The sequence below is a fragment of the Rhamphochromis sp. 'chilingali' genome, assembly GCF_963969265.1.
Source record: "Rhamphochromis sp. 'chilingali' genome assembly, chromosome: 9".
Classification (NCBI taxonomy): Eukaryota; Metazoa; Chordata; class Actinopteri; order Cichliformes; family Cichlidae; genus Rhamphochromis; species Rhamphochromis sp. 'chilingali'.
This window is the reverse complement of record NC_137936.1, coordinates 2355486-2372500: the sequence shown is the minus strand read 5'-3', so window position 1 is coordinate 2372500 and position 17015 is coordinate 2355486. Positions and strand designations below refer to the sequence as shown.

Sequence of the window (17015 nt, the reverse complement as noted above, 5' to 3'; positions counted from 1 at the left end):
GGGCGTATCATTGCTGCAGATCTCAGGGAGCAGGAAGCAACTGTGAGAAGAGAAGACGAGGGCTTGGATGAGAGATGAAGGCTGGTGTTGTTAAAGTGAGAGCATATGAAAATTGGGTTGAAAATTGAGGCTGACTGGTTGAGAAAGTGTCCAGACCCTTGTAACAGAAAGGTAAATAAAATAAAGATATAAAGAAATAAACTAATAATTACATAAATGAATAGAAAACATACATACACAAATAGAAACATATGAAATTATTTTTGGAGAGAATCAGGAGCTGGGAGAGAAAGTTTGCATCCACAGCTCCACGCCAATATGCATGCATTAATCTGAATACAAATCCATACATGCAATGAAGATCAGCTTACACTCATGAATGCTAATATATCACATAAATGCTAAATAGTGTAGATTTAACAGACACTTGCTATCAGATGCTGAGGTTATCCATCGCTGAGAAATAGCTCTGCAAGTTGGACGAACACAGGTTGACTTCTGTGAAAAGGAAAACAGACTGTTATGACCAACCAGTGATCAAACAATAAATTTAGTTTTAAAATAGTAAATTGTGAGAGGTCTTTTGCTGATTGAGCAACACCGGTGACTACTGTATGAAGAAATTTTAATTTTGCGGTAATATTTTTAATATGCATTTCTGTTGTTTGGCCAAGTGGGAGAGCTATGAGTCAATATGCAAATTAGTTGAGTGTTCTTAGATTAGGGAAAGATGATTTGGTTTCACATGTGAACAGAGTACAAGAGAGGGTTGAATGAGTGGAGACATAGAAAATAGTTCCTGTTTTGGGTGCATGAGTGAAGCTTGTACTGAGAGAAATATATATCTGACTGTGTGAGAAGAATTGCTTGGTAAAATACATGATAGCATGGTACAGGAAAATTAAATAAAGTTGTTCGGTCTGTGACTAAAAGGATAGTAGGCAAGTGGTAGGTGAGGGAATGACAGTTGATAGATGGCTCATGAGCAAGCTGGTTGATAAGTATAGTGAAGAACAAATCAGGCTAGAAAGTTTTAAAGTTTGAAATCCATCCACAATTACCAACTGTAGTCATTGTGAAGCAACAACTGCGTTGTAGTCAAAAAGCCACCACATAGATGTGAGCTAATCAATGTCTAAAATGATTATATAAAGTAATACCTGTTTTTCTTGTGCTTTAGCAAGTTCAGTGAGGGTGGAAGATGAAATTTCTTGAAAGCCCCAAAAATTACTGAAATAAAGACATAAAAGACCAAGACAGGTCCTGGAAATGTGCAAATAAAGTGTGTCTGTGAAATCTGGTGTGGAAATTCTTCCTTTTAAATGCACCTGGGAAACAGAGATGCACACATAATCAACGTAGTGTTTTTTTGTTATAAAAATGGGCAAGTCAGCATGCAGGTAAACAACATTTGTCAGAGTTAAAGGTTATTACAATCGCTAAGTAAGTAGGGAATGGTTCAGTGTCCTCCTTTACTGCCAGCACTGGGGAAAACTGAATAAGCGCTGCTTCCATGTAGATTGAATGTCTGTCAAATATCCAAGCCAAAACTACGGTCACAGCAGCATGTGGAATGCTAGATATCTAGTTAGCCGAACATATGTATAGTTGGCTAATCTCATCTAATGGACCAAAATAGAGCTTTGACACAAACACATTGTGGTGTATGTGCAAGGTGGTGAGAGAGAGAAAGAGTCTGCCTCATGTTCTAATTGGTTCTTTTTTTAAATTTTTTTTTACATATTGTCATATTTTATTCTACAAATTTTCTCACCAAGTTCTTGCAAGCTCTTTTGTAACATATTTGTTTTTATACAGACCTGCAAGCTCTTGACTCTATAAGACCTTTGAAGGTCTGGAATTAAGTCAAAACTCAATTCTTTATAGATAAATAACCTAATTCTAAAATGACATATTAAAGAGTCCACATGTTGTGCAGATTTGTACTTAAGTCACTGTTTTGTTAGGTTTAGGCAAAAAATGTCATCCTTTGCAATAAAAAAAGAAAAAAATCCTATCATGTAATTATAATAATAATAATGGATTGCATTTATATAGCACTTTTCAGGGCCCTCAAAGCGCTGTACAATTTCACTATTCATTCACTCTCACATTCACACACTGGTGGAGGCAGCTACAGTTGTAGCCACAGCTGCCCTGGAGCAGACTGACAGAGGCGAGGCTGCCATATCGCGCCATCGGCCCCTCTGGCCAACACCAGTAGGCAGTAGGTGAAGTGTCTTGCCCAAGGACACAATGACCAAGACTGTCCAAGCCGGGGCTCGAACCGGCAACCTTCCGATTACAAGACAAACTGCCAACTCTTTGAGCCACGATCGCCCCCGTTCTATTATGTTAATTATTATTTAATTAACATAGAAGTCCCTGTGTGTATCAAGAGTTGATGTTAAAGTTGTGCTCTTGTAAAACCTACTTTAAAACAAACTGATCTAATGGTTTGCAAATTCATTGCAGGTGTTCCTGAAAAGTGACCGTGTGTCCCGGATGGTGCAGAGTGGCGGCTGCTCAGCTAGTGACTCTCGGGAGGTTTTTAAGAAGCACATAGAGAAACGTGTGCGCAGCTTACCTGAAATTGATGGGCTAAGCAAAGAAACAGTGCTGAGCTCCTGGATTGCTAAATTTGACACCATCTACCGAGGTGAAGAGGACCCCAGGAAACACCAGCAGCGTGTAACAACCAGTGCTGCCTCTGAACTCATCCTTAGCAAGGACCAACTATATGAGATGTTCCAGCAGATCCTGGGTATCAAGAAGTTTGAGCACCAGCTCCTTTATAATGCCTGTCAGGTCAGTAAATTAACAGATTTTGGGAAAATATAAGTTTGCTGTTGTCTATAATTTAACTTCCACCTGTTTAGACCTTACTGTTGAATGTGGAACGTTAGTTGGTGAGGGTGGCCATGCCAGAAAAAGAATTGAAAACCTTTGTTCTTGAGATCTGGAAACAGAAGTACTGATTTTGAAACAATTAGATCATATAAGGTCACGAGAACTAAGGTTGTTGAGTAGTTCAGTCAAAAGATACTTGCTTAAACAGTGCCTTGGAACTTCTGGTAACTTGTAACTTAATGCAAATAACTCCACAAAAAAGTAAGCCAGAAGAAGCTGTCTTTCTTTCTCTGGGAATTTAATATTGGCAGGTGTAATGACAAGACAAAAGCAAGACATGATCAGTGAAGGCAGACAGGCATCATCACAGTCATCAGTTTTTTTAAGAAACATGTTTTTTTCACGTTTCCTATAGCTTTAGTTTAGACAACCAAGAGAGCTTGTACTAAAGTCCCGTTTCCATTAGTAGATACTCAGATCGACTAACCACAGATTGCCACAACTTGACTCGGATCAACTGGTTTTCCATTACAAAAAAGTAACAGTCATAGCATCATTGTCGCTGTCATTGCTTCCATACAGAGATGATCCAATATTAAAATGATAGTTATTGCATCCCTGCCATCACATGCATGTGAACTTGAGTGACATCTCATTCTTAATCTATAGGATGTAATATGCCCCCTCTCTGGGGCTGGGGTTGGTTGATGATCTGGTTATTGAGTTGCTGCTGGCTGCCCCAGAGAGTGGAAGGATATGTGTCTCTTTGTGCAGTTGTGAGTGTGTGTGTGTTGTCTGCGTGGGACTAGGCCTGGGTGTGGGTCTTCCTGAGCCTTAGTCCCTCTTTGACATTGTTATTGAGGGTGAAATAATTCCCCTCCCCACTGCTCCACACTGGTTGTTGTTCCCCCTGGGACTTGGGCACTTGAGCCCCTTTATCCATTAGTACCTACTCGGATCGACTCACCGTGGATCGCCACAACTCAACTTGGATCGCCTGGTTCTCCATTACAATCCAGTACTATCTTATGTGCATGGTTGTCCTCAAAGCAACGCTGATGAGCGTCCCATGACATAATTAGTACAGTAGCTTGCAAAAGTATTCGGCCCCCTTGAACTTTTCCACATTTTGTCACATTACAGCCACAAACATGAATCAACTTGATTGGAATTCCAGGTGAAAGACCAACACAAAGTGGTGCACAAGTGAGAAGTGGAACGAAAATCAGACATGATTCCAAACATTTTTTACAAGTAAATAACTGAAAAGTGGGGTGTGTGTAATTATTCAGCCCCCTTTGGTCTGAGTGCAGTCAGTTGCACATAGACATTGCCTGATGAGTGCTAATGACTAAATAGAGTGCACCTGTGTGTAATCTAATGTCAGTACAAATACAGCTGCTCTGTGACGGCCTCAGAGGTTGTCTAAGAGAATACTGGGAGCAACAACAAAATTATTGAAAAATTTAAAGCGGGCTTAGGCTACAAAAAGATTTCCCAAGCCTTGAACATCCCACGGACCCCTGCTCAAGCCATCATTCAGAAATGGAAGGAGTATGGCACAACTGTAAACCTACCAAGACAAGGTCGTCCTCCTAAACTCACAGGCCGAACAAGGAGAGCGCTGATCAGAAATGCAGCCAAGAGGCCCATGGTGACTCTGGACGAGCTGCAGAGATCTACAGCTCAGGTGGGGGAATCTGTCCACAGGACAACTATTAGTCGTGCACTGCACAAAGTTGTCCTTTATGGAAGAGTGGCAAGAAGAAAGCCATTGTTAACAGAAAACCATAAGAAGTCCCGTTTGCAGTTTGCCACAAGCCATGTGGGGGACACAGCAAACATGTGGAAGAAGGTGCTCTGGTCAGATGAGACCAACATGCAAAACGCTCTGTGTGGAAAACTAACACTGCACATCACTCTGAACCATCCCCACTGTCAGATATGGTGGTGGCAGCATCATGCTCTGGGGGGGCTTCTCTTCAGCAGGGACAGGGAAGCTGGTCAGAGTTGATGGGAAGATGGATGGAGCCAAATACAGGGCAACCTTGGAAGAAAACCTCTTGGAGTCTGCAAAAGACTTGAGACTGGGGCGGAGGTTCACCTTCCAGCATCAACGACCCTAAACACAAAGCCAGGGCAGCAATGGAAAGGTTTAAAACAAAACATATCCATGTGTTAGAACGGCCCAGTCAAAGTCCAGATCTAAATCCAATCCAGAATCTGTGGCAAGATCTGAAAACTGCTGTTCACAAACGCTGCCCATCTAATCTGACTGAGCTGGAGATGTTTTGCAAAGAAGAATGGGCAAAGATTTCAGTCTGTAGATGTGCAAAGCTGGTAGAGACAAACCCTAAAAGACTGGCAGCTGGAACTGCAGCAAAAGCTGGTTCTACAAAGTATTGACTCAGGGGGCTGAATAATTACGCACACCGCACTTTGCAGTTATTTATTTGTAAAAAAATGTTTGGAATCACGTCTGATTTTTGTTCCACTTCTCACGTGTGCACCACTTTGTGTTGGTCTTTCACCTGGAATTCCTTTTGTTTTTGGTTTTTTTGGTTTTTTTGTGTCCCGTCTGGCACTGTAGCAATCAGAATTATTGTCTGAAGGCCAAGAAAAATGCCCAACAGATTTACTTTCCCAAGTGGGCCTTTTGCTATACTGGTCCACTTGATTGTCATAGTTTATTTGATCTTTATTAGTTATTTTTATTCTAAGTTATTGTAATCAGGCCAGACTGGAGTCGGGGACGGGAAAGAAAAACAAGAAGAAAAGTTCAGAAGAAAGTTAACAGAAGGAGAGGGAAAGAAAAAGGAGAAAAGAGATAGAGAGAAAAGACAATGAAAATCTGCTTTATTGCTTTTTTTTGCTTTTCCCCCCCTCTTTTCCTGGATCATCTGTTGAGAAAAAAGAAAACAAGCAGAAGAAGACTAGAGCAATAGAATAAACAACATCATGATGATCTATGGGAATATAACAGTAAATACTAAATGTTAAACATTATTGTGCAGCACATAAGATCGACAGCGCACAGTGTGCTTTAAGGTAGGAGCCAAAAAGGGTGTAGTTTGTGTGTGTGAGCACCCGTGTGTACATGGGCGATCGTGGCTCAAGTGTTGGGAGTTTGCCTTGTAATCGGAAGGTTGCCGGTTCGAGCCCCGGCTTGGACAGTCTCGGTCCTTGTGTCCTTGGGCAAGACACTTCACCCGTTGCCTACTGGTGTTGGCCAGAGGGGCCGATGGCGCGATATGGCAGCCTCGCCTCTGTCAGTGCGCCCCAGGGTGGCTGTGGCTACTGTAGCTGCCATCACCAGTGTGTGAATGTGTGCGTGAATGGGTGGATGACTGGATATGTAAAGCGCTTTGGGCTCCTTAGGGACTAGTAAAGCACTATATAAATACAGGCCATTTACCTGTGAGCATGAATGTTTTTAAAAGGTTCCTACATGTAATGATCTGCTAGAGGGTGTGGGGAGCCACAGCCCTGTCCACCAGGTTTCACGTGGAATTCAAATAAAAGTTATTCATGTTTGTGGCTGTAATGTGACAAAATGTGGAAAAGTTCAAGGGGGCCGAATACTTTTGCAAGCCACTATATGTGACATGAAGGCTACAAGAAAGGTTGATGTCAAAGTGACGATATATCTGGTGCTCGATCTGTGGCTTTTCATCAGACTTGGAGACCACGGTGTTGTTGTTTTTTTGTAGCCAGTTCCTTCATTTCAAAAACGGTGGTTTTAATTTTCTTAAATGAGAGGCTCACATGACTCATCGAGTAATACCACTGACCAGCCAATCGGTGGCATGCAGTCTGACGATGTCCCATTTTATTACCTACTCAGATCGTGTGGAACCCTGGCCGAGCAGATACTACCACAGTACCTTTTACCAGGTACTAAAACCTAATGGAAAACCCCTAAAACTGTGGCAAACAATGCCGAGTCGATCTGAGTAGGTATTAATAGAGTAGACGATGGCACGGCCACATCAGGACATCCAGACACCTTCCTGACCGCTCCGGACTATGCAACTTTTTAGCTTTTTACTTGTTTATTACGTTGTTATACATTCCAGGAACTTCTAGTTTTATAGTTTATGACAGCAGATCCCTTCTCAACATCGGTAACAAGTTTGCACATGTAATTTTGGACACTTTTAAATCCCACCCATCCTGGCCGACCGAGATACTACGCAACGCGGCCAACAACAATGGACAGGACGTTCACCCGAGGCGCAGAACAAAGAAAACGCGCTGGCGTTCGGAACAGACTGAGACAGCAGGTGCACCGTGCACCACTGTCTCTGTTGAGTGTAGTTGGAGAACAAACTACACTCAACAAAAATATAAACGCAACACCTTTGTTACTGCTCCCATTCCCCATGGGATGGACGTAGAGACCTAAAATTCATTCCAGATACACAATATAACCATCCCTCCCAAACAGTGGTCACAAATCAGTCCAAATGTGTGGTAGTGGGCACATCTGCTATATTGAGATAATCCATCCCACCTCACAGGTGTGCCACATCAGGATGCTGATCTGACATCATGAGTAGTGCACAGGTGTACCTCAGACTGCCCACAACAAAAGGCCACCCTGGAATGTGCAGTTTTGTCTCACAGCAAAATGCCACAGATGCCACAAGCAATGAGGGAGCGTGCAATTGGCATGCTGACAGCAGGAATGTCAACCAGATCTGTCGCCCGTGCATTGAATGTTCATTTCTCAACCATAAGCCGTCTCCACAGGCGTTTCAGAGAATATGGCAGCACATCCAACCGGCCTCACAACCGCAGACCTCGTGTAACCACACCAGCCCAGGACCTCCACATCCAGCAGGTTCACCTCCAAGATCGTCTGAGACCAGCCACCCAGACAGCTGCTGGAACAATTGGTTTGCACAACCAAACAATTTCTGCACAAACTGTCAGAAACCGTCTCAGGGACGCTCAACTGCATGCCCGTCGTCCTCATCGGGGTCTTGACCTGACTCCAGCTCGTCGCCGTAACAGACTTGTGTGGGCAAATGCTCACATTCGATGGCGTCTGGCACGTTGGAGAGGTGTGCGCTTCACGGATGAATCATGGTTCACATTGTTCAGGGCAGATGGCAGCTGAGAATGTCCCAGTTCTTGCATGGCCAGCATACTCACCGGACATGTCACCCATTGAGCATGTTCGGGATGTGCTTGACCGGCGTATACGACAGCGTGTACCAGTTCCCACGAATATCCAACAACCTCGCACAGCCATTGAAGTGGAGTGGACCAACATTCCACAGGCCACAATTGACAATCTGATAGACTCCATGCGACGATGTGTTGCACTGCATGAGGCAAATGGTGGTCACACCAGATACTGACCGGTTCTGGGTCCCCAGACCCCCAATAGCGCAAAAAACTGCACATTCCAGGGTGGCCTTTTGTTGTGGGCAGTCTGAGGTACACCTGTGCACTACTCATGATGTCAGATCAGCATCCTGATGTGGCACACCTGTGAGGTGGGATGGATTATCTCAATATGGCGGATGTGCCCACTACCACACATTTGGACTGATTTGTGACCACTGTTTGGGAGTGATGGTTATATTGTGTATCTGGAATGAATTTTAGGTCTCTACGTCCATCCCATGGGGAATGGGAGCAGTAACAAAGGTGTTGCGTTTATATTTTTGTTGAGTGTAGATGATCTGAGGGCAAGAGTCACCTTCCAACGTGACATGAGGGACTGCAACATTCTGTCCTTCACAGAGACATGGCTGACCCCCACCATGCCGAACCAGGCCAAAACTCCATCGGATTCATTCTTCATGCTCCGCACGGACAGAATGGTGGAGTCGAACAAAACAAAAGGTGGAGGAGTGTGTTTCTTGTTAAACAGAAAGGGATGTGACCCCAAGAGCATTTCTACTCTCTCCACCGGCTGCTCGCCACTTCTGGAATACCTGAGCATTAAGTGTTGCCCTTTCTAACTGCACAGTGAGTTCACCTCGGTAATAGCTACAGTGGTCTACATCCCACCCCAAGCGGACACAGCTGGTCGGCCCAATCAGAAGCTACGCTACAGGACGCGCTCAACGACGTAGACTAAGACAGTAAGCTTTGTAAACCGTTCCCAAACCAGAAACCGTGGGTGGGCAGATCGATCTGTGCTGCAGTGAACGCCAGGACCACCACCTACAACACGGGTCTCACCACTGGCGATATGAGCACCCACAAACCGGCCTCATACGGCGTGCGGCGCGCGGTGAGGGATGCCAAACGCCTGTATCAGGAGCGAGTGGAGTCTCACTTCAGCCGGGGCGACACACGGAGAATGTGGCACAGACTACGCACAATCACGGATTACAAAGCCAGGGACAATGCGCCGACCAACGCCCACTCTGCATTCTCCAACGAGCTGAACCAGTTCTACACCCGTTTTGAGGTTAGCCAGGTGGCTAATTCTAACGACTGACACATATAGCTTTGCAAAAACTGCATAAAAAGCACTTGCAGCAACAAAAACATAATATTCCAGAAACACAGTTTGCCGAGCCGATCAGCTGTTTGTAACACTTCCTACGTCCATCAGCGTGAACTATCGCATGTCTTCCATGTCCTGCCCGAAACTGGAAGTGACGTCATTTTGCGGATATGTAGTTTTTTATCATCAGGGCCTCATGAGCCTATACTGGTGTTTTTAAAATTTCTGTTTGACTTTATGACTTTCTGTGTCGTTTCTGGGATGCTTCGGACTCATATTGCACTGCTGGAAATATTTTATTTTGATGCATATGCTGTTTTTTTTGCAAATTTGCATCATAATATTTATTTTAGTTTTTCCTGCAGTATATAAAAATTGGTGAATTTCAAAAACAAAACTATGAAGACACTTAAAATAAATTTCCTGTGGTGGGAAACTATTTTGTGCAACCTTTTTGTATTTACAGTTTTGAGGGATAAGCCTCTTAAATTTCTCTAACTAGAAATATATGTTAAAAAAACAAAAACGATTTTAAATTTTTTTGTAGTTTATTGCACTTTTTTTTTGCAATATATGTAATTACTATGCACTTAATGCAGACATATTATTAAAATTTGGGCGATAATGGTTGTATTGATGTATATCAACTTGAAATGCTCCCAGAAATGGCTCCACAGCATGTAAAAATATAATATAAGCTCTGGCGGACTTGGTTCTATGGTAGGTCTTAAAGGGTTAAAGACCTTTTATGACTCTGTGGTGGCATCTGTCACTTTTTACAGTGTTGTATGTTGGAGCAGCGATTTATCGGCAGCTGAGAGGAAGAGGCTGGATAAACTCATCAGGAAGGCCAGCTCTGTTCTGGGATGCACCCTGGACCCAGTGCAGGTGGTGGGAGACAGAAGGACTCTGGCCAAAATAATATCTCTGATGGACAGAGTCTCCCACCCCATGCATGTAAATTTTGCTGAACTGCAGAGCTCCTTCAGTGTCAGACTGCTGCATCCTCGATGCATGAAGGAGTGTTTCCACAGGTCCTTCATCCTTGCAGCTGTCAGACTGTACAATCAAAACTGCTCCCAACAAACATAGATGTTTACATCTGCGCTGTAACTGCAATAATTTAATCACCCGATTCGCACTACAACCTGAGTTTGCCTCTTACCTGTAGTTAATTTTATTTAATTTAAATTCAAATTCAAATTCAAATTCAAATTTTATTTGTCATGTACACAGTCATACACAGTACGATATGTAGTGAAATGCTTGGACAACTGCTCGTGACCTAAAGAAAACAAAAAAGGAAAAGGCTATGAATAAGATAGGAAATAAATATGAAAAATTAAAAAGGGTAAATTTAACTAGGAAGGAATAAAATATAAATTAAGGTTAAAAATGAAATAACTGTACAACACAAATTAGAATGAAGGGTAAGTTTAACTGGGAGAGAATAAGATAAAATATATAAATTAAAGTTGAAAATAAAATAACTGTACAACAAAATACACAATACACAGTATAGAACTATATAAGAATGTATGAAGAAATATAAATAAATATATACACAATAACAGCAGCTGTACAAGTATTAACTGGAAATGAAGAATATAATGTCCAGTGTTGTGCAATCCACATTATGTCTTGTGCAGTGCAAATATGCTTAAAGTGATTTAAGTGATGAAGTGAAAACAATGTCCAGAAAGTCCAGTGTGTGTGTAAGAACTGTATGTGTGGGTCAGTGCTGTGTGGTGGTGTGATTGAGAGACCGTATCGCCTGCAGGAAGAAGCTCCTCCTCAGTCTCTCTGTGTTGGTCTTCAGGGAGCGGAATCGCTTTCCTGACCTCAGCAGAGAGAACAGTCTGTTGTTGGGATGGCTGAGGTCCTTCACGATCTTCCTGGCCTTGGTCCAGCACCGCCTGCTGTAGATTGAGTGCAGGTCAGGGAGCTCGGAGCGGATGGTGCGCTCAGCTGACCGCACAACCCTCTGTAGAGCTCGTCTGTCCTGCATGGTGCTGTTCCCGAACCAGGTTAAGATGTTTCCCGTCAGGATGCTCTCTATGGTGCAGGAGTAAAAGTTCCTGAGCACCTTGGAGGGCAGTTGGAAGTTTCTCAAGCGTCTGAGGTGGTAGAGACGCTGACGGGCCTTTTTCACCACGGTATTGATGTGACAGGACCATGACAGGTCCTGCGTGATGTGAACTCCAAGGTATTTGAAGCTGTCCACTCTCTCCACTGGGCACTCGTTGATGACGGGGGTCTGGTAGTTCCTCTCCTGCTTAGTGCTGAAGTCCACTATCAGCTCCTTTGTCTTACTGACGTTTAGAAGGAGGTTGTTCCTCTGGCACCAGTTCTCCAGATTCCTAATCTCCTTCAGGTAGGCCGTCTCGTTGTTATCAGAGATCAGGCCCACCACGACGGTGTCGTCAGCAAACTTGATGATGGTGGTGGAGCTGGTAGTGGTCACACAGTCATATGTGTACAGAGAGTACAGCAGGGGGCTCAGAACACACCCCTGGGGGGCTCCAGTGCTGAGAGTGGTGGAGGCTGAGACATGTCCGCCCATCCTTACTGCCTGTGGTCTGCCAGTTAGGAAGTTGGAGATCCACTGACACATAGATGAGCTGAGTCCCAGATGCTCCAGCTTGGTGGTGAGTGTGGAGGGAATTATGGTGTTAAATGCAGAGCTGTAGTCTATGAAGAGCATTTTAACATAATTCCCCCTTCTAGTGTCCAAGTGAGTGAGTGATGTGTGGAGGAGATGAGAGATGGCATCGTCTGTGGAACGATTTGGACGGTAAGCGAACTTTAGTGGGTCCAGTGTGTCTGGTAGTGAAGAAATGATGAAGTCTCTGACCAGGCGTTCAAAGCACTTCATCACTACTGAGGTGAGGGCTACAGGGCGATAGTCATTGAGAGAAGCAGGGTGGGGTTTCTTCGGAACAGGAACAATGATGGACTCTTTGAAGCATGTGGGGATCACCGACTGAGATAAAGAGATGTTGAATATCTCAGTGAACACAGGAGCTAGCTGGTATGCGCAGTCTCTGAGGATACGACCTGGGATGCCGTCTGGTCCTGCTGCTTTCCTGGTGTTCACTCTCTTGAAGGCTCTCCTTACTTCATGCTCGGAGATGACGAGCACGTTTCCGGTGCTGGCAGTATCTTCCTGTCTGCAGCCGTTAGCGCCGCTAGCACTAGCATTGTTGGAGTCCTTAGCTACAGCCTCGAAGCGAGCATAGAAAGTGTTCAGCTCGTCTGCCAGAGTCACGGCCGCGTTCGTCATACCGATTGTTGGTGCTTTATAGTCCGTTATTGTCCTTAGTCCCCGCCACAGGCTCCTAGAGTCACTCTGTTGGAGTTGTGACTCTAGTTTCCTCCCGTAGCGCTGCTTCGCCTCTTTCACCGCCCTCCGCACGTTATATGATGCGGCTTTGTATGGGTCCATGTCCCCCGTCGTGAGTCCCGTGTTGTAGGCAGCGGTGCGGGATCTCAGAGCGTCACGGATGGTTTTATCCACCCATGGCTTCTGGTTGGGAAACGTTGTGATAGTCTTTGTCTCCACGGTATCATCCGCTAGTTTCCCACTAGTTAATAACTGTACAGTACTCTGTTTCTAGTAACCATTGTCCTTAATGTAAATATGTAAGAAGAAAAGAAAATGTGTATGTTTCTGTCCTGTGTACTGTTTGTTTGTATATGTGTCTTTCTGGCTGCTGTTACAACCAAATTTCCCCTTGTGGGACAATTAAAGGATTATTCTATTCTATTCTAAAAAAATACTTCAGTAAAGTTTGAAATACTGATTCAAAAGTAAGAAAATTACAGGCTGTGAAAAATGTAAGGTTTTGGAGGATGTTTTTATTTTCATGCAAAGCTACCCGAACCTTGTGCTATATTAACATAATGATAAAATATTTTCAGTAGATAGGAATACAAACTTTAAAAAAATTCTAATTATACTCTAATTATACTCAGCCTGAATCTGAAGGGGGAAAAAAATCTATTTTCTGTTGCCTACACAGAGAGTCTTACTTTGCTTCTAAATGGGAAAATGTATACAGTCAGGGGTTAAAGTGGGATTCAGCCATTGGGGGAACCCAAAAAATCGTTGTAGTGGCTCAGTGTGGGGTAGATTTTCTTAGTGTACAGGCTGTGATCAGCTGACCTGCTGCTCTTTGTGGATGTACACAACTTAAATCAACCAGATGTGAGCAGATGTTTCTGTTTTTCTAGGTGGTATAAAGTTGGTATGAAGGTGGAATTCAGTCGTTGGATTTAAGCAGCATCATCAGCTAAAAGTCACATGAATCTCTGCTGCACTTGATGTAATATAACTCTGACCATGAAACTACAGCCAATGTGGAGCAGTCACACACTGTTCTTTACAGCAAAATAGCCTATTTATCTGGCAGGGTAGCTCTTCATGCAGTATTTACAGAGCAGTTAGTGTACCTCAGATTGTTTTGCAACAGGTTTCACAACATGAAAAAAACAATGTCACACGTACACACCTAATATTTGAAATAAAAACTTGAATGTAAGCTTTAAATCTGCACATTATGGAACACCACTGAGCAGTCTTTACCTTTAAATCTAAGCTCTCTTCTTCCTCTCCTGTCCTGTCTTTCTTATCTTTCTACATCTCTGAGTAAAGTTATTTCTCACTCTTTTACGTCCCTGTGAAATACAGAAGCTGTACCTTTGGGTACCAATACCGCTGACTTTGGCACACATCTTCTCTTTTTATGTGACATTCTCTGGTGATTATCCTTCCTCATGTGTTAACTTTCTGTTATCATCACTTACAGTGGGGCAAAAAAGTATTTAGTCAGCCACCGATTGTGCAAGTTCCCCCACCTAAAATGATGACAGAGGTCAGTAATTTGCACCAGAGGTACACTTCAACTGTGAGAGACAGAATGTGAAAAAAAAATCCATGAATTCACATGGTAGGATTTGTAAAGAATTTATTCGTAAATTAGGGTGGAAAATAAGTATTTAGTCACCTCAAACAAGGAAAATCTCTGGCTCTCACAGACCTGTAACGTCTCTGTAAGAAGCTTTTCTGTCCCCCACTCGTTACCTGTATGAATGGCACCTGTTTGAACTCATCATCTGTATAAAAGACACCTGTCCACAGCCTCAAACAGTCAGACTCCAAACTCCGCCATGGCCAAGACCAAAGAGCTTTCGAAGGACACCAGGAAAAGTATTGTAGACCTGCACCAGACTGGGAAGAGTGAATCTACAATAGGCAAGCAGCTTGGTGTGAAAAAATCAACTGTGGGAGCAATCATCAGAAAATGGAAGACATACAAGACCACTGATAATCTCCCTCGATCTGGGGCTCCACGCAAGATCTCATCCCGTGGGGTCAAAATGATCATGAGAACGGTGAGCAAAGATCCCAGAACCACACGGGGGGACCTGGTGAATGACCTGCAGAGAGCTGGGACCAAAGTAACAAAGGTCACCATCAGTAACACACTACAACGGCAGGGAATCAAATCCCGCAGTGCCAGACGTGTTCCGCTGCTGAAGCCAGTGCATGTCCAGGCCCGTCTGAAGTTTGCCAGAAAGCACATGGATGATACAGCAGAGGATTGGGAGAATGTCATGTGGTCAGATGAAACCAAAGTAGAACTTTTTGGTATAAACTCAACTCGTCGTGTTTGGAGGAAGAAGAATACTGAGTTGCATCCCAAGAACACCATACCTACTGTGAAGCATGGGGGTGGAAACATCATGCTATGGGGCTGTTTTTCTGCCAAGGGGACAGGACGACTGATCCGTGTTAAGGACAGAATGAATGGGGCCATGTATCGTGAGATTTTGAGCCAAAACCTCCTTCCATCAGTGAGAACTTTGAAGATGAAACGAGGCTGGGTCTTCCAACATGACAATGATCCAAAACACACCGCCCGGGCAACAAAGGAGTGGCTCTGTAAGAAGCATTTGAAAGTCCTGGAGTGGCCTAGCCAGTCTCCAGACCTCAACCCCATAGAAAATCTGTGGCGGGAGTTGAAAGTCCGTGTTGCTCGGCGACAGCCCCAAAACATCACTGCTCTCGAGAAGATCTGCATGGAGGAATGGGCCAAAATACCAGCTACTGTGTGTGCAAACCTGGTAAAGACCTATAGTAAACGTTTGACCTCTGTTATTGCCAACAAAGGTTATGTTACAAAGTATTGAGTTGTATTTTTGTTATTGACCAAATACTTATTTTCCACCCTGATTTACGAATAAATTCTTTACAAATCCTACCATGTGGATTCATGGATTTTTTTTTCACATTCTGTCTCTCACAGTTGAAGTGTACCTCTGGTGCAAATTACTGACCTCTGTCATCATTTTAGGTGGGGGAACTTGCACAATCGGTGGCTGACTAAATACTTTTTTGCCCCACTGTATGTTAATGGGTCGATTTTGACCCATGTATTAAATCAGCTATAAAATACACTAAATCAAAATGAAATCAAATCAATTTAATTCATGTAGCACTTTTACAAACAACAACTGTTGACCAAAGTACTGTACAATAGAATAATCAGATAAAATTTTAAATGAAAGCAAAATCAAGGAAATAATAAGAATAAAATAATGACAGACTCATAGAGACTTAAAAGTTAAGGATTAAAAATGGGTCTTTGGACGAGTTTTAAAAGTATCCAGAGTTGGAGAAGTCCTGGTATATATAACACACACGTGGCATTCTTTCTACAATAGAAATCAAATATTCTCCCATATCTGTTGCAGATGTTCCCATAAATGTGGATCTTGTAGGCCGCTTTGCTTTCACTCTTCTGTCCAGTTCATCCCAAACCAGCTCGATGGGGTTTAAGTCTGGAGACACTGCTGAACACGCCGTGTTTTCAAGCTCACCTTCTTGTTCTTTTTTCCTGAGGTAGTTCTGGCATAGATTGGACTTATGTTTTGGGTCATTATCTTGCTGTAGGATGAACCCCTGACCAACTAAGCATGATGTTCCAGAATGCTGTGGTTTTGGTTCAGGGTGCCTCTCACTATGTACAAGTCACCAACCCTGGATCCAGCAAACAGGCCCGGACCATCACACTTCCTCCTCCACGCTTGACAATTAATGCCACACATTGTGGAACCATCCTTTCACCTACTCAACAGAGATCCTGCATGATGAACCAAAGATTTCAGATATTGATTCATCAGTCCATAACACCTTCTTCCAGTCTGCAGTAGTCCAATGGAGGTGTTTCATGGCCCAGGCAAACCTTTGTCTTATTCTGACATCTTACAATAGCTTTCTTCCTGGCACTCATCATGTCAAACCCGCAGCTCAAAATCTTCTCTTCACAGCTGAAAATGAGACTTGCTTACTATGACCACTATTAAGCTGTGCTTGAAGCTGTTGTCCTGTGAGCTGTCTGTTAACTCTCTGATTCAGCTGTGGCTTTGGGTCTCTGAGAGTTTTCCAAAGTTTCTGAGTGGCTTTTGCTATACTGATCCATTTAATTGAGAACATTTATTCGATCGGTTTAAACTACGTTTCAGAGCAGTGTTCTGAAACATCTGCACTTTGGGAGCTCAACACAGCGTCAAAATGTCTGTTTTGACCTTCCCATCTCCACCCAAGACACATATATGAAGAATGTATCAATGGATAATAACTACCTTCCATCACCCATATGGAATCTGTCCTCTGTTATTACCTGGGAACCAC

At 43.4% G+C, this 17015-nt stretch overlaps 1 protein-coding gene across 2 annotated transcripts in view; it reads left to right on the top strand.

Moving 5' to 3' along the window:
* The window catches only part of LOC308402256 (calcium-dependent secretion activator 1-like), a 336790-nt gene that overhangs the window by 68446 nt on the left and 251329 nt on the right, over nt 1-17015 (top strand). For both annotated transcript variants that reach the window (XM_080890943.1, XM_080890942.1), the window contains exon 3: nt 2476-2808. In XM_080890943.1, coding sequence (XP_080747069.1) covers nt 2476-2808 — 333 coding nt within the window. The remainder of the gene's footprint in view (nt 1-2475; nt 2809-17015) is intronic.